General features: G+C 45.1%; 1 protein-coding gene across 1 annotated transcript in view; it reads right to left on the bottom strand.

Moving 5' to 3' along the window:
* The window catches only part of ITCH (itchy E3 ubiquitin protein ligase), a 105638-nt gene that overhangs the window by 31992 nt on the left and 56942 nt on the right, over positions 1-16704 (bottom strand). Inside the window, exons 3-5 of the mRNA XM_040438638.1 lie at positions 12979-13120; positions 9958-10082; positions 7082-7210 (exon numbers count right to left, since the gene is read on the bottom strand). Coding sequence (XP_040294572.1) covers positions 7082-7210; positions 9958-10082; positions 12979-13120 — 396 coding nt within the window. The remainder of the gene's footprint in view (positions 1-7081; positions 7211-9957; positions 10083-12978; positions 13121-16704) is intronic.

Raw genomic sequence — 16704 nt, 5'->3', positions numbered from 1 at the left:
ACACTTCGGCTGGCTTTGCCAAACTGCCGGCTGTCAATCACAGCGAAGGGGCAGGGAAAGTGGGCGTGGTCACCGTGACTTCAAGCCTGACTAGAGAAGTGCGCCGGCAGGGGATTAAAGGGACACTGACAGGCCCTATAAACATATTTAGTTATTCCTATGCAGTCATAGATTATTCCAATGATATGAGTACCCCCTGTCCGCATTGTAAACCATGTAAAAACAACTTTATATTCATCTGTCAATCACCTTCCTTTATGCCCAAGGGGCGGGTTTTCTCCTACCTTCGTGCCCAGCCGCACCTCAACTGTCGCTTCCTAGCGCCGCCCAGCTCATTATTATTCACTGCGCTGGGCGGCTCTTACATTCCCCGATCCTGTCAGTTCCCGCACATGCCCGATAGAGACTTATGGGCATCGGCCTCCATCGGACCATCTGCGCATGCGCCGGCACCCTCCCAAGCCTGTAATTGAATGCGCCTGCGTCCGATCTCTCCTCCAAGGCACTCTTATCCAGTGCTTCAGAGCGCTGATGTCATCAGAAATTCAGATAGTTAATGAGCCTGCGTCGGCCAAGAAACTCTTCTCTCCGCTGACAGGATCGGGGAATGTAAGAGCCGCCCAGCGCAGTGAATAATAATGAGCTGGGCGGCGGTAGGAATCGACAGTTGAGGCGCGGCTGGGCACAAAGGTATGAGAAAAAACGCCCCTTGGGTATAAAGAAATGTGATTGACAGATGAATATAAAGTTGTTTTTACATGGTTTACAATGCGGACAGGGGGTACTCATATATCATTGGAATAATCTGACTGCATAGGAATAACTAAATATGTTTACAGGGCCTGTCAGTGTCCCTTTAAAGATCGTTTTTACAGCTTTTGCTTCTCTGCCTGCAGGAAGAAAACGATCGTTACAAACACGCTGCTGGCTACTGTCAGGTACTGCTGCCGGCTTGGGATGTTTGTTGGAGGGGACAGGTTCCCTTTAAGCGAATCGACATTGGGATCCTAGATCCAAAGTCGATTCACTCAAAACTTCGATCCATCTCCGTACAGCATTCAAATGTACAGGCTCCGGCGAAGGAAATTCGTTATTCCCGAAGTCTCGCAGGACTTCGGTGAATAACTTCAGGGTTTGAGTTTTCAACTTTAAAACATGGATCCGAAGTCAGCTTCGGCCCGAGGTACCAGTCAATACTGAAGCAGACTTCAGATTCATGTTTTAAAAAGGTTTAAAGTTTAAAAATCGATGGCCGAAGATATTCATCGAAGTCTCGCACAACTTCAATTATAACACCCTTCACCTCACCAGAGCCCATACATTTTAATGCTGTACAGACACCCGTCTCTAGGGATGAGCGCACTTGTGTTTTACAAGTTTGAGTTCGGGGGTTTTATTACAATTCCGATATGGATTTCATTACCACTGGCCATAACTGAATGCCTTTAGAGTCCTTCCGTCATAAAAGAAGTCTATGGGCCGCATAACGGATCCGACTGGTTTCCGTTATGCAGGAGATGACTTCTATTATGAAGGAATGCAAAACGGAATGACTCTAAGGCTCAGTTCAGACCTGAGCGTTCTGAAAGGAGCGCTCTGTATGCGCGATTGTACGGGCGTTTACAATCGCGCATACAGAGACAAGCGTACACACAGTGTCGAGCGTTCCCGAAAGTCTATGTACGGGAACGCGCGACAAGCGCCCAAAAAAACGCTCCTGTACTTGTTTGAGCGTCGGGCGTTTTACAGCGTGATCGTACGCGCTGTAAAACGCCCAGGTGAGAACCATTCCCATAGGGAAGCATTGGTTTCTCCTTGTTGAGCGTTTTACAGCGCGGCTCAGGTCTGAACTGAGCCTAAAGGCATTCTGTTATGCATTCCAACCTTAAAGGGAGTCTGCCAAAGTTTCACCTTTTTAACCCTTCCCATAGCTTTCTAGCAGCCTTACAGTTAATAAAAACGTTACCTTTATGAGCAATCCTGGACTTATAAAACCGGCAAAAAACAACTTAGTAGCCTATGCAAATGAGGGCTCGCAAGTGCCCAGGGGCGGCGTTACCCTCGTAGGTGCCCAGCTAGCTCAGCCTTATCGTCGCTTCCCCCCCGCCCATTCTCTCCCTCTGACCGCCCATCTACTTACTTCTTGTTTCACCGAGATCCCGCACCTGCGCACTTAGTCCGTCGGCGCATGCGCACTGCGATGCCCATTCCTTGTACGGCATCACAGTAATTAATGCGCATGCGCCAGCTAACTGCGCAAAGCCGGCGCATGCGCATTAATTACTGTGATGCCGTACAAGGAATGGGCATCGCAGTGCGCATGCGCCGGCCGACGGACTGAGTGCGCAGGCGCGGGATCTCGGCGAAACAAGAAGTAAGTAGATGGGCGGGCAGAGGGAAAGAATGGGCGGGCAGAGGGAAAGAATGGGCGGGCAGAGGGAAAGAATGGGCGGGGGGAAGCGACGATAAGGCTGAGCTAGCTGGGCACCTACGAGGGTAACGCCGCACCTGGGCACTTGCGAGCGCTCATTTGCATATGCCAAGTTGTTTTTTGCCGGTTTTATAAGTCCAGGATTGCTCAAAGGTAACATTTTTATTAACTGTAAGGCTGCTAGAAAGCTATGGGAAGGGTTAAAAAGGTGAAACTTTGATGACAGACTCCCTTTAAAATTGTGGTCACGGGATCCATAACGCAATTCAGCATATACCGACACCCAAACTTGAAGTTCGCTTATCAACAACCCGTCTCTGTACAGCATTAAAATGAAGTACGGAGCAAATTGACTTTGAATCTAGGATCCAAAGCTCGATTCGCTCAACACTAGTTACGACCACCCTGAAAATACATCAGTGGTGGCTGTGCTTGCACAATATAGGAAAAAGCGCCAGCCTCTCTGGGACCGGGGAGGTGTGCATAGTCTAGCGCTTTTTTCTATAGTGTGCAAGCACATCCACCGCTGCTCGACTGCAGGGTGGTCGTAACCATGGAAGCAAGCAGTGCATAATGTGATGCAAAAATGTAGCCAGCCAGCAAAGGAAGCAATATGGATGATAACAATACATTAGTAAGTGCCTTGTATTAACGTTCTCTACATGATAAATGCCAGCTGCTGAACTGAGACAACCCCTTTAATGCTAGTACTTAAAAAAGGACCTGTCATTTCTCTTTATTCATATATTAGCATACACATATAGAGTACAATTTTTTTATCCGATGAACATAATACATTAGGTCCTGGGTTATATAATATTCTGGATCATCATCTGATTACAGAACAACCCTCAGGCGGAAAACTTAAAATATTAACATAAAATCTGCAATTATAAGGCTCTGTTCACACTGTGAACTACACTCCACGAATGCACCAGTGGCATGTTGTAGCCAGGGGCGTAGCTATAGTGGGTGCAGAGGTAGCAGTCGCTACTGGGCCCAGGAGCCTGAGGGGGCCCAAAGACCCTTGAGCTGCATTAGAAGACACCGGAATTATAGAAAGTGCATGCTGGTCAAGTTACACCTCTGGATGGAGGAAGGCGGTTAGGTCAAAATGGAGGAGAGGGGGGATGCCGTTTCAATTTTTGCCTCAGGCAATATGAAGGCTATATGCTTCCCTGCCCTTGGTCACAAAACACTGAGGGAATGGGGGCCCAAGCTGAGCTCTTGCACCAGGGCCCATAAGCCTTTAGCTACGCCCCTGGTTGTAGCCTTATATTGGATGCATACAGTGGCACATACCTCTGATAGAAGGTTTAAAGGGGTTGTCTCACTTGGAACAATGATAGTTAGGTTCAATATAAGCCCATAATAAACAACATACTAATATACTTCATGCTTCAAAACTGCATCCTCTCCTAGATAATCCTCATCTTGTAGCCCTTTAGAGCATGCCCGTTGTCAGGGGTTACGGCCACCACTGCAATCTAGCAGCGGTGGCCGCGTCTGCCCCTTTGGAAGTACAGCGCTGGCTTGTATGGTGGCCGGGATCACGGAGCGAGCTCTCAAAGCTGGTCATGCGCACTAGCTACCTTCTGTTCCGGCCACCATCTATGTACTGTGCTGAACAGCTCCCGATGTCAGAAGCCTGGGAGCTGTTCAACACAAGAAAAAGCAGCTCCAGGCATGGGGGTGAACTACTACATGTTCGGAATATAGTGTGCCCTTGCACTCTCAGCCAGGGGAGCGAGCAAGGCACAGGCAAGCTGTGGGCATGATTACAGCGTTCCCTGTGCCATCAATCCAATGCAGTGTGACGGCCCCAGAATGAACTGAAAGTGCACAGCTATAGATCCAGGCTGTGCTCAAATTGCAAGGTGAGACAACCCCCTTAAGCATAAAATGAATAGAGCCTTAGGGTACTTTCACACTAGCGTTATTTCTTTCCGGCATAGAGTTCCGTGCTAGGGGCTCAATACCAGAAAAGAACTGATCAGGCATATCCCATGCATTCTGAATGGAGAGCAATCCGTTCAGGATGCATCAGGATGTCTTCAGTTCAGTCTTTTTGACTTTTCAGGACACTTGCCGGAACACCAGATCCAGCATTTTTTCCCCCATTGTCATGCATTAATGCCGGATCCAACCCTGAGTGTTCCGGCATTGCAGTCTGCGCATGCTCAGACTGCAAAAAATGTGGAAAAAAAATTAAAAAAAATGCTGGATCCGTCCGGAGAGACGAATACGGCATTTCAATGCATTTGTCATCCTGATCCATCTGACAAATGCCATCAGTTTGCATACGTTTTGATGGAATCCTTTGCCGCAAGTGTGAAAGTAGCCTTACTCTGTGGAGAAATTAAAATGGCAGCTGTCGGAATAAAGTTCACCTCGTACTGGCAGGCAGAAGTGTAGGAATGGAGACCAGACACGTGCTGCATTTTGATTTCTCCACTGATTGTCCCAAGCCATTATAAATAATGAAAGACATTTAGGAATTTATCTACAGTTGAAACCAGAAGTTTACATAAATATATAAAAAGACACATATGCAGGTTTTCTCAATACCTCACATGAAATCAGAATAAACCTTTCCTGTTTTTGGTCAATTAGGATTACCATAATTATTATTATTTGCCAAATGCCAGAATAATGAGATAGAGAATGTTTTAAGGCATTTTTATTACTTTCTGCAAAGTCAAAAGTTTCCATACACTACGATTACTATGCCTTTAAACAATCCTGGACTGCCCATATGATGATGAGTGTTTGGAGGCTTCTGTTAGGTTTGTTGATTAGAGACACACCTGTGGATGTATTTAAATGGACACCTGAAACACACTGCTTCTTTGTGTAGTATCATGGGAAAGTCTATAGAAATCAGCCAAGATATCAGGACGAGAATTGTGGACTTGCATAAGTCTGGCTCAACCTTGGGTGCAATTTTAAGATACCTGAAGGTGCCTCGTTCATCTGTACAAACAATTATACGCAAGTACAAACAAGATCGGAATGTCCAGCCATCAGACCGCTCAGGAAGGAGAAAGGTTCTGTGTCCCAGAGAGGAACGTGCTTTGGTCCGACATGTAAATATACAAACCCAAGAACAAAAGCAAAAGACCTCGTGAGGATGATGGCGGAAGCTGGTAAGATTGTGTATCCACAGTGAAACGAGTACTGTATCAACATGGGCTGAAAGGCCACTCTGCCAGGAAGAAGCCATTACTCCAAAAGAAACATAAAAAAAGTCAGATTAATGTTTTCAAATGCACACAGGAACAAAGACCTATATTTTTAGAGACATGTCCTGTGGTCTGACAAAACAAAAATTTAACTTTTTGGTCATAATGACCATCGTTTGTGGAGAAAAAAGGGAGAAGCCTAAGAACACCATGCCAACTGTGAAACACGGGGGTGGCAGCATCATGTTGTGGGGTTGTTTTGCTGAAGTAGGACTGGTGCACTTCACAAAATAGATGGCATCATGAGGAAAGAAGATTATGTGGAAATACTGAAGCAACATCTCAAGACATCAGCCAGGAAGTTAAAGCTTTGGCGGAAATGGGTCTTCCAAATGGACAATGACCCGAAGCATACTGCCAAACTGGTTACAAAGTGGCTTAAGGATAACAAAGTCAATGATTTGGAGCGGTCATCACAAAGCCCTGATCTCAATCCTATTGAAAACGTATGGGCAAAGCTGAAAAGGCAGGTGCGACAAAGGCGACCAACAAACATGGCTCAGTTAGTTTTGTCAAGAGGAATGGGCCCAAATTCCGACCTACTGTGAGAAGCTTGTGGAAGGATATCCAAAACATTTGACCCAAGTCATACAGTTTAAGGGCAATGGTACCAAATATTAATGTAATGGAACTTTTGACTTTGCAGAAAGTAATAAAAATGCCTTAAAACATTCTCTCTCATTATTCTGGCATTTGGCAAATAATAATAATTATGGTAATCCTAATTGACCAAAAACAGGAAAGGTTTATTCTGATTTCATGTCAGATATTGAGAAAAACATGCACATGTGTCTTTTTATATATTTATGTAAACTTCTGGTTTTAACTGTATATTTATCAGACAGAGAACCCATTTAAAAAAAATAAAAAATAGTCTGTCAGCAGTTTAAACCATGCTAAACTGCTGATGGCACTAAGTAGGGGCTGGGGCGTGCAGTACAAACATCTTTTGTGGAGCTTTGTCATCGGGAATAGTGTGAATATAAATTGTGCCAGGTTCTGCTCCTGCAAATGCCCAGGGCAGGATTTCACTGTGAAGCACTCTCTGCACTGAGCCACTTCATTACAGCGGTCACTCGGAGCAAAGAGTACGGGTAGTGGTCTCCTGGTGAGATGCTACAGTCACTCAGAGCAGCAGGGAGGGGCTGTGCAGCAGCTCGATTCAATGAGCAGAGGGCGCTTCACGGTGAAACCCCGCACTGGGAGCTTGCAGGGGCAGAACTTGGCAGAATAAATGTTCATAAGCACTCTACTCCTGATAATAAAATTCTACAAAAAGGTATGTTTGTAGTTTACTCCCCAGCCCCTACATCGAGCTGTCAGCAGTTTAGCATTTTCAAAACTCCCTTTAAAAAATATTTTAATTGGTCCTCCCCCTTTCCCCCCCAAAAACACATTTAGATTTTACCTGGCACACAAGTAGCATCTCCATTAGCCAAGAGCTCTGGATCTACCTGCAACCCATTCAAGCACACTGATAAGTCACCCACTGTCTCTCTGTCTCCTTGCAGCTGTAAGTTCACAATCACTTCCTCCACTGAAATGAAAATGATCCAAAATATTATTTATTATTCAAATAATCAATTCTGTACAATGCACTTCTATGTGCTAAAGATAAAACAATGCATTCCTACTTCTAAAAGATAACAATCACTCAATATCAGTAAGTTTGGATTTAGTGCCTCATGCACACAACCTTATTTTGGGTTCGTGTCAGATCCACATTTTTTGTAAATCACACATGGGTCCCCAAAAAAACTGCACAAGGATGTCATCCTGCCTGCATCCATGTGGCTGGACCACAAATGATAGAATTACAGAACCCTTTATGGACAAGAAAACAGTAGGACCTGCAAAAATTGAGGGAAGCACACAGACCGCATCTTGTCCGTATTTTGTGGATTTGTAATTTGCAGACCTCAAAACGGATACGGTTCGGTGCAGGAGGCCTAAAAAGAGCGGGCCGACTGCTCAGCATCACTACCACTAGATGCATGAGGATAGTATTACATCCGTTTGAAAGACTTACCATCTTAGGGCTCATTCACACGACAGTTGGTGTCCCGTTCCCGTATTGCGAACCGCAATTTCGGATACGCAATACACGGGCATAGTTACATTGTCATTCCGCATTTCAATGGGTTCGCAAATCCGGAGATGCGGAACGGAACACGACGGAAGCACTACTCCCGGGACAACAAAAGGATTGCCAGATCTTTCTCTTCCCCAGCGTTATCTGTCAGGCAAGAGTCCCCAAACAGAGAGTGTCAGTACAGGACACTAGTGTATGGGGGCCTTAAGGGTTAAACCATTATCGGAACCTGCTGTCTGCGTCAGAAGTGTTCTCCGCAATGGTGAAGTAGACTGACAGAGCTAATGATGGACAGACAGACGCTAACAAAGCTCTTCCCAGCTGGATGCCAGCCACAGGTTCATGGACTATGGACGTCTTTTAACACTTTGTGCACTGTTGTGTTGTGTTTCCTTTTCAATAAATAATTCTGTCAGACACGATGGCTCAGTCTGCAGCTTCTCTCTTACCTCTCCTGACGCTAATCTGATCAAATTCTATTTGATTTATATATATTAAATGTATTTTATTTTTTTAAAGATTCAAACTTGATGATCTTTAAGCACCTTACTTCAGCGCTGGGGTCCGTTATACCAGTACGCGACACAAAAGAGCAACAGACTGTTGGGGAGATTTATTATGGCTCTGTCAGTATTCTGGCGTAGAAAAGTCAGATTTTGGCTACATGCACACAACCGTATGCGTTTTGCGGTCCACAAAAAAAAAACGGATGACATCAGTATGCCATCAGTTTTTTTTCCCGCAGATCCATTGCAAAAATGCCTAAAACGGACAAGAATATGACATGTTCTATTTTTTTTTTTTTTGCGAGGCTCTGAAACGGACATACTGATGCAGCATTTTTTGTGGACCCGTTGAAATGAGTGGGTCCGCATACTATCCACAAAAAAAATGGAACGGACACGGAAACAAACAACGTTCGCGTGCATGTAGCCTTTGTCGCAGGTGTAATTTTTTGTTTTAGCTCTCGCCAACATCGTGTCGCTTTTACAAAACGCTTCCGCAGCCCGACTCATTGAACAACATGCACCCCAGAACACTTGAGCACATTACACCACAAAATCTACAGTAGAAAATGAGTCACTAAGATACGTAGCTGTATTGTTGCGCTGCAGATCCTCAATGTGATGTGGGTAAAATCACAGGAACAGACAATTCATCAAAGTGGGGGACCGCGGTGCTATCGACACCTCCTCCATTCACGATACAAGGTTAATTGGTGACACGGGGAAAGACCTTCAAGCTCCACGCCTAGGAAACTCCTCTATCCGACACTCCTGTAGGCAGTCAAGGAATCCCAGCCGTAGTGAAGCTCAGACGTCCACCGTATAGAAGGAAAGTTTATTATACCTGTGTGTGTGCACTTTCATAATTTTATATGCTTTTAACAAGAAGCTGTTTGTAAGTATAATAAACTTTCCTACTATACGGTGGACGTCTGAGCTTCACTACGGCTGGGATTCCTTGACTACCTACAGGAGTGTCTGATAGAGGAGTTTCCTAGGCGTGGAGCTCGAAGGTCTTTCCCTGTGTGGATTATTTGCTACTTTCTCCATTTTTAACAATTTTAAAATATTTGAGCAGCATGTGAATTAACTGCCTTCTAGTAATTAGCATCTGAGTGCAAAGCTAGATAAGCTATGCCCATCCATGCACACAACTGTATGAGTTTTCACAGCAAAACACGGCCATGTGTGTTCCACGTTTTGCAGATCTGCACGGTCTCCCCTTTGTTATAAAGTCCTATTGTCCGTTTTGCAGACAAGAATAGGCAACTTTTTCTTTTTGCAGGGCTGCGGAACAGACCGCGGACCGGTTGTGGGCCGAAACTACCGTTGTGTGCATGAGGCCTTACCCTGTAAGAGAGCACTAGGGTTCTGGAGGAATATTGAGAAAGTAAATACAATAAGGATGCAAGCTTCCAATTGGGTTCTTTTTAATTTGGACACTAGAAGAGAGATGCCAGGGGACCAGCTCTCTCATGGCTATAGGTCAGCGTTTCCGTGTAGTCAGATGGATCTTATGAGCCACTACTGTAGGGCTGTGTCATAAGAGCAACCAGGCGATTACTTCAACCTGATAACATCTGAAGGAATCTTACAAATGAAACAAAAGGCAGCACCAGGATTGGAAAGCCCATGCTGTTCCTCCTTCACATGAAATGTCATGTCAACAGTAGGAGGCATACTCACGTTTCATGTTATTAGCAAGTAGGGTTTCCTGCAGATTCAGCGATGCGGTGCCAAGGAGGGCATCTGATTTTAAAGTCTGATGGCTCCATACGCGGAAATTTAACACACTGAATGGGGTAACAATGCTGCAAACGGAAGCGAGAAACAAAAATTAAATGAATACACAAAATATGTAGAAATAACAAGGTGCCAACAATATAATATTGACACTCTGTGTAGGAGAGGTATATCCTGTCCTGAATGCTGCTTCTGTGACATGGACCCACAGCATTATAATGATTTATAATGCTGAGTGTTTCTTCCTGACCTCAACTCTAACGATTTGTACTGACAGCATTATCGAAGTACAATTCCTTAGAGTTAAGGTCAGGCAGGAACACACAGCATTATAAATCATTATAATACTGTGGGTCCATATCACAGAAGCAGCATTCAGGACAATGTCTCTCACACACATATTTCTCGCACTTAATACGCTCTTGGGAAATTGGCCTTCGGGCTGCAAAAAAAATAAAAATAAATTCTCTCTCTCTCTCTCTATATATATATATATATATATATATATATATATATATATATATTTGCCTTGTATTTAAAGAGGACCTTTCACTTGTATAAACTATGTGAACTGAGTATGCTGCCATATAGAGCAGCGCACGGGGATCTTACTGCACTTACCATTATCCCCGGGCGCCGCTCCGTTCTCCCGTTATAGGCTCCGGTACCTTTGCTCCTTAAGTTATAGTAGGCGGGTCTTCCCTTGTCCTGTGGGCGTCTCCTTCTCCTAGGCTGCAGCGCTGGCCAATCGCAGCGCACAGCTCACAGCCTGGGAGAAAAAAACCTCCCAGGCTGTGAGCTGTGCGCTGCGATTGGCCAGCGCTGCAGCCTAGGAGAAGGAGACGCCCACAGGACAAGGGAAGACACCGCCTACTATAACTTAAGGAGCAAAGGTACCGGAGGGGATAACGGGAGAACGGAGCGGCGCCCGGGAATAATAGTAAGTGCAGTGAGATCCCCGGGCGCCGCTCTATATGCCAGCATACTCAGTTCACATAGTTTATACTGGTGAAAGGTCCTCTTTAAAGTGTCACTAACTTTTCACAAAACTTTTGATATTTCAAATATTTTGACCTGTAAGGGTCTGAGTGCAGAGACTTTTTTTGAAAGGTTAAGGACGCTTTAAACGGGTTCTCCAGGCTTAATATTGATGACATATGCTCAGGATAGGCCATCAATATCAGATCGGCGGGGGTCCGACACCCCGCTGATCAGCTGTATGAGGAGATGGTGGGCACAGTGTACGTGCCATCTCCCGTCTCCTTTCCTGCTGCTGCGGTCTACAGCAAAGCAGCAGCAGAGCAGAAAGCGAGACAGCTGATTTGGAGGGGGGGGGGCTGCCAAGTGTCGGACCCCTGCTGATCTGATATTGATGACCTATCCAGTCATTAATATTAGAAGCCTGGTAACATTACAGATTACTATTCAGATAAACTATACTGAAAGTTACTTACTGTACTTCTATTCCTCTGAAAAGCAAGTCAAATTTACAGCGTCTCTGAAAAGGCCATACTTACTAATACAAGGCTGAAATACCACTTCACTGCAGGACTCAGAAAGGTTATAATGGTCTATGATGAACGCCCACTCCATGAGGTGGTGGCCGATCAGTATTCTAAATGAACAGAGATAAGGTGCCAGTCACACTGTTAGGTGTAGTGCACCATGCTGGCTAAGGGTACAACCGCACAGCATGATCATGTCATGGTTGCGACTTTGCCGCCCTGCATCCGTACAATTGACAACTGGCTCCTGTTAAACCAATGAGGACTGCACAGTTTAGTCGTCTGCATTGCTAGCAGCCACACAGTATGGCAGGTGCCTAGCTGCCACTAACAATGCAGTCTTCATTAGCGTTACAGGACCTACCTGCAGCCCATACCGCCGAACGGTACTCAATCGCTGACAAAAGCACCGACACCCTGTTCTCCCCCAAAATCATAAGACCAGGCTGCATCCTGCAATAATGATCTACACCAGGCATTATCTGACATTTTGGCCAAAATACGCAGGCTCACAACCCACCAGATCTAACAGGATGGGCATGACCAGGAGGCTGGCAACCAGCATAGAGCACTACAACTAACTGTGTGACTGGCACGGGATGATAGGTGTCTGAGTGGATGCTCATCAAACCTGCGCAGTCTCCCTCATATGAATTTGTGGCCTCTCAGCGGCCTGCAGGGACCTGGTGTTTTAAACCTTCTATTGGTAAGTATGGGCTTTTCTTAAAAAATAAATAAATAAAAAAATCTGATTTCCTTTTCAGTTAAGGGGGTATTCCATCTGAGACAATGGGGGCATATTGCTAGAATATGCACCTATTGTCCGATAGGTGCGAGTCCCACCTTTGGGACCCTCACCTACACAGAGAACGGAGCGGAGAAGGTGGTGGCCGGAGGACCGTGTCCGGCCACCACCAAGCGCTCTCCCCATGGTAGCGAATAGGAGCGCACTGCGCTTGTGCGGCCACTGCTCCAATTCATCTCTATGAGGCCGACAGAAATAGCTGAGCCAGCGCTGTTCTTAGAGCTTTGCATTGTGCCATGTTATTCTGCATAACCAGTCCCCGTGTCAGAGGGCTGCCGGAACAGCCTGCCGGTTCTCTAGAGCTAGTATGAGAGTAGCCCAAGTAGGGACCCTCCATAACTGATCACTTTATTCACAAATTTCAAGGAAGAATAACAGAGGAATCCCACAACACAAAGTTCTAGAGAAAAAAGCTACAGAAATGTTATTTGATGAGGAACACATTTACTAAGAAAGACATAAAACGTGTGGTAACAACTCCACAACTACTGAACCCAACACACAAAAGCTTAAGTAATATAACTAGCGCACACAAGTAAAATAACTAGCGCACACAATACTAGACTACTGCGCAGCGCCACTTGTAATAGATTGCACAGGTACCCTGCGTGTCTCCATGTTTGTGTCGTCTCATCCTGATAGAACGCTACTTACACAGTGAGGTGCTGCTTCCATTTGGGACTGTGCGTGTTGTTCCGGGTTTCAGTTTTCTTTGATTGTCCATTGACTGACACTTCCACGTACGGGCTTGGGCCGAACCAGTTCTTTCTGCTGTCTTTCAGTTTAGCAGATATGACTAGAGTAGAGAAAAAAAAAAAAAGGATTATGCATTTTCTTCAAAACTGAAAACAGCCCAGATTTATTAAGGTGTCTACACCGAAAACCTGGCTTAGGCTACTTTCACACTGCCGTTTCTGGGTCCGCCTGTGAGATCCATTTCAAGGCTCTCACAAGCGGCCCAAAACGGATTAGTTCAGCCCCAATGCATTCTGAATGGAAAAGGATCCGTTCAGAATGCATCAGTTTGCCTCCGTTCTGCTCTGGAGGCTGACACCAGAACGCTGCTTGCAGCGTTTTGATGTCCGTCTGACGAAACTGAGCCAAACGGATCCGTCCTGACACACAATGTAAGTCAATGGAGACGGATCCGTTTTTACTGACACAATATGGTGCAATTGAAAACGGATCCGCCTCCTATTGACTTTCAATGCAAGTCAAAACGGATCCATTTGCATTATCATGAACAAAATAAAAATATATTTTTTTTGTTCATGGTAATGCAAACGGATCCGTTCTGAACAGATACAAGCGTTTGCATTATAGGTGCGGATCCGTCTGTGCAGATACCAGACGGATCCGCACCTAACGCAGGTGTGAAAGTAGCCTAAAGCGGCACAAACTGACGCATTTAAGGTTTTTACACCTTACCCCCCCCCCAATCATGCTCCACAAGGAGGCAGGGTCTAGCAGAAAAGGGAGGGGTCTAAGATGCGCCACAATTCTGGCATAAAAATCTGTCTCAAAGTAAGGCCTCCTGCACACGACCGTATGGCTTTTTCAGTGTTTTGCGGTCCGTTTTTCACAGATCCGTTGTTCCGTTTTTTGTTTCCGTTGTGTTTCGTTTTTCCGTATGGCATATACAGTATACAGTAATTACATAGATAAAATTGGGCTGGGCATTACATTTTCAATAGATAGTTCCGCAAAAAAACGGAACGGAAACGGAAGACATACGGATGCATTTCCGTATGTGTTCCGTTTTTTGCTGACCCATTGACTTGAATGGAGCCACGGAACGTGATTTTCAGGCAAAAATAGGACATGTTCTATCTTTAAACTTAACAGAAAAACGGAAATACAGAAACAGAATGCATGCAGAGTACATTCCGTTTTTTTTTGCGGAACCATTGAAATGAATGGTTCTGTATACGGAACGCAAAAAACAGCCAGTAAACGGGGGGAAAAAAAACGGTCGTGTGCAGGAGGCCTAAGTGGTAGAGTCGGAGAAAAGTGACTATCCCGGCAACAGATTAACTCACTGACCAGGAAAGAGATGTTGGAATGGAATCAAACGTTCTATGTGTGAATGTAATGGTGATATAAAAGGAGGCGGAAGGACCCTCTAGCCTGAATACAAGACGAGACTGAAGGGCTCCATACTCGATCCGGACCGTAGTGGGACCCCAACGAGCCTGGATTTCTTACTAAAGAAGATACTCTTCCAGTCCAGGCTTCTCATTCACAAAACCACTGAAAACTAAGGCAATAGGGCTGTCACGATACCAACATTTTTATTCGATTTCGATACCATAAAAAAGTATTGCAATACTCGATACCATGGATCGCCATATTCTCTAATAAGAAAAGATACTAATTCTGGTATTTAAAAAAAAAAAAAATCAAATCCTGGTATTGAACCGGGTGAAAAAGTATCGATTTGGTATTAAAAGTTCGATACCCGACGCAACCCTAGAAGGCAATGGTATCTGGCTGTCAATGGCAGGACACGGAATGGGCGCCGTGACACCGAATTTCCTTCTGCTAAGCGCCTAGAACTAGTCTGGACAAAGACGTGGGTGTGTAATAAATGTGCCACCAGTGTCTGGATGGTGGGTAATTAAACTGTGGGAGCTGCGGATAAAACAATCCTCTCTACTGGTGGTCTGTCTGGAGCCTGTACTTCATTGTGTGCGTGCCCTCACATAACCACAGCCCCCAATGCCTACATCTGAACGACGGCAATTTGCCAAAACAACCATCCTGCTTCTCGATGTGTTTCCTCTTAAAGTTTGCAAACTTGGCAAAATGCCCCCAAGTACGTCGTAGAGGCAGGTCTAGCAGTCAATCTCTCATCATGAAGTACACTACCCAAAAGTAGCCTCAGAGCCTTTTTATAACGGGGGGGAAGCACTTTTACGCCCCATGTGGCATGACCCAGTGTCTAATATCAGAAGACACCTGTAAGAACTTACATATCCGCCTGAGACATAACTGCATGCCGAGCTTTGCAACAATCCCATTTTTTTTCACCGAAGTGTGCACTTCTGGTGACCATTTAGACCAGCCTCATGTCATCTTTAGGATTAGTAAATCTGGACCAATACCTTCTCTAGAGACGAGGCAAATTCACAATTTGCCAATTAACAGATCTCCTGTTTCACGGCTGTATATGTTAGAAAATCACATTCGTGAATTCTGTCATCTCAAACTGAAATAAAGCCCTTTGGCACTGACTGCACAGAGATTTGCGGTGCTGAACATCTGACGACTGTCAAGGGCTTGAAATGGACCTTTACTTAGAATGCGATGTCAAGATTTCCAGGGACAGAAATGCTTGGAGATTCAGATTTGTTCTTACATATATCTTTGACCTTAAATACTAATTCAGTAAGTATTGGCATTCCACGTGAAATAATTCTGGACAATCTTCTCACATCTTTGCTTTGTGCAGTTCCTCTACTACTGCTCCTAGAAATTTATGAATAAACTCACAACTCTTTGTTACTAATTTGGGGGGTATTCCTACATAGTCTGACGGGTACGACCACATAGCACGGTTGCGACGTAGCAGCGCTTTGGTCAAGTACTACGCAACTGTACGGGCCGCAGTGGACCCCAATTTAACTAATCAGACTGTACTGTTTAGTTGTTTTGCATGGTTAATGGCTGCGCAGTATTGTGGGCGGCGTGCGGGCATTAACAATGCAGTCTCAGGTTAATTAGGTCCCACTGAGGCTTGCATGGGCACACTGCACCCAATGCAACAGGGAGACGACCATGCCATGAGGTGGTACCCTAACTGTGCTGCCAGACTGTGTAGAGACACACCACTTGAGGAGAATGAAAACTGAATGTTACCAATCTATTCATACATTTTCAGGAGGAATAACAGAGGACAGCATCAACTCTCCAGAATTGTTATTTCAAGAGAAATACAAGTATTTACTAAAATAGGCATGTCAGAAGAGCGGACAGGTCCCCATAATCAACAGAACATAGTACAATGATGTCACACGGCACCTGTTATTTCACTAGGACCACCCGGGTTTTGAACTTAATGTGTCTCTCTCACCCCCCCCCCCCTCCCAACTACTGACAGAATTTATTCACACATCCAATGTTTTTCAGATCGGTCATTAACTGGAAGGCTGTGATCTCGCATTAACACCCTCAGTGGTACTTCTTACGTGTGATCACATTTTATAGTTCTAACCGCATGGCTTCCTTCTAACCAAAGTGTAATGTCTGCTGTGGAAAAGCACCTAAACACTCAGACCCCGAGGTTTTGGAAAGCATTCAAATTACCTCCCGGCATAGGCTTCCCTGATGGAATCCATTTGCTTACTTTCACCAATCAGTCAGTTTGTTCCTGCTCTTCAG

The sequence above is a fragment of the Bufo bufo genome, chromosome 6 (assembly GCF_905171765.1).
Source record: "Bufo bufo chromosome 6, aBufBuf1.1, whole genome shotgun sequence".
In the NCBI taxonomy this organism is placed as follows: domain Eukaryota; kingdom Metazoa; phylum Chordata; class Amphibia; order Anura; family Bufonidae; genus Bufo; species Bufo bufo.
The sequence above is the reverse complement of the archived record's forward strand: the minus strand, read 5'-3'. Positions and strand labels throughout refer to the sequence as shown.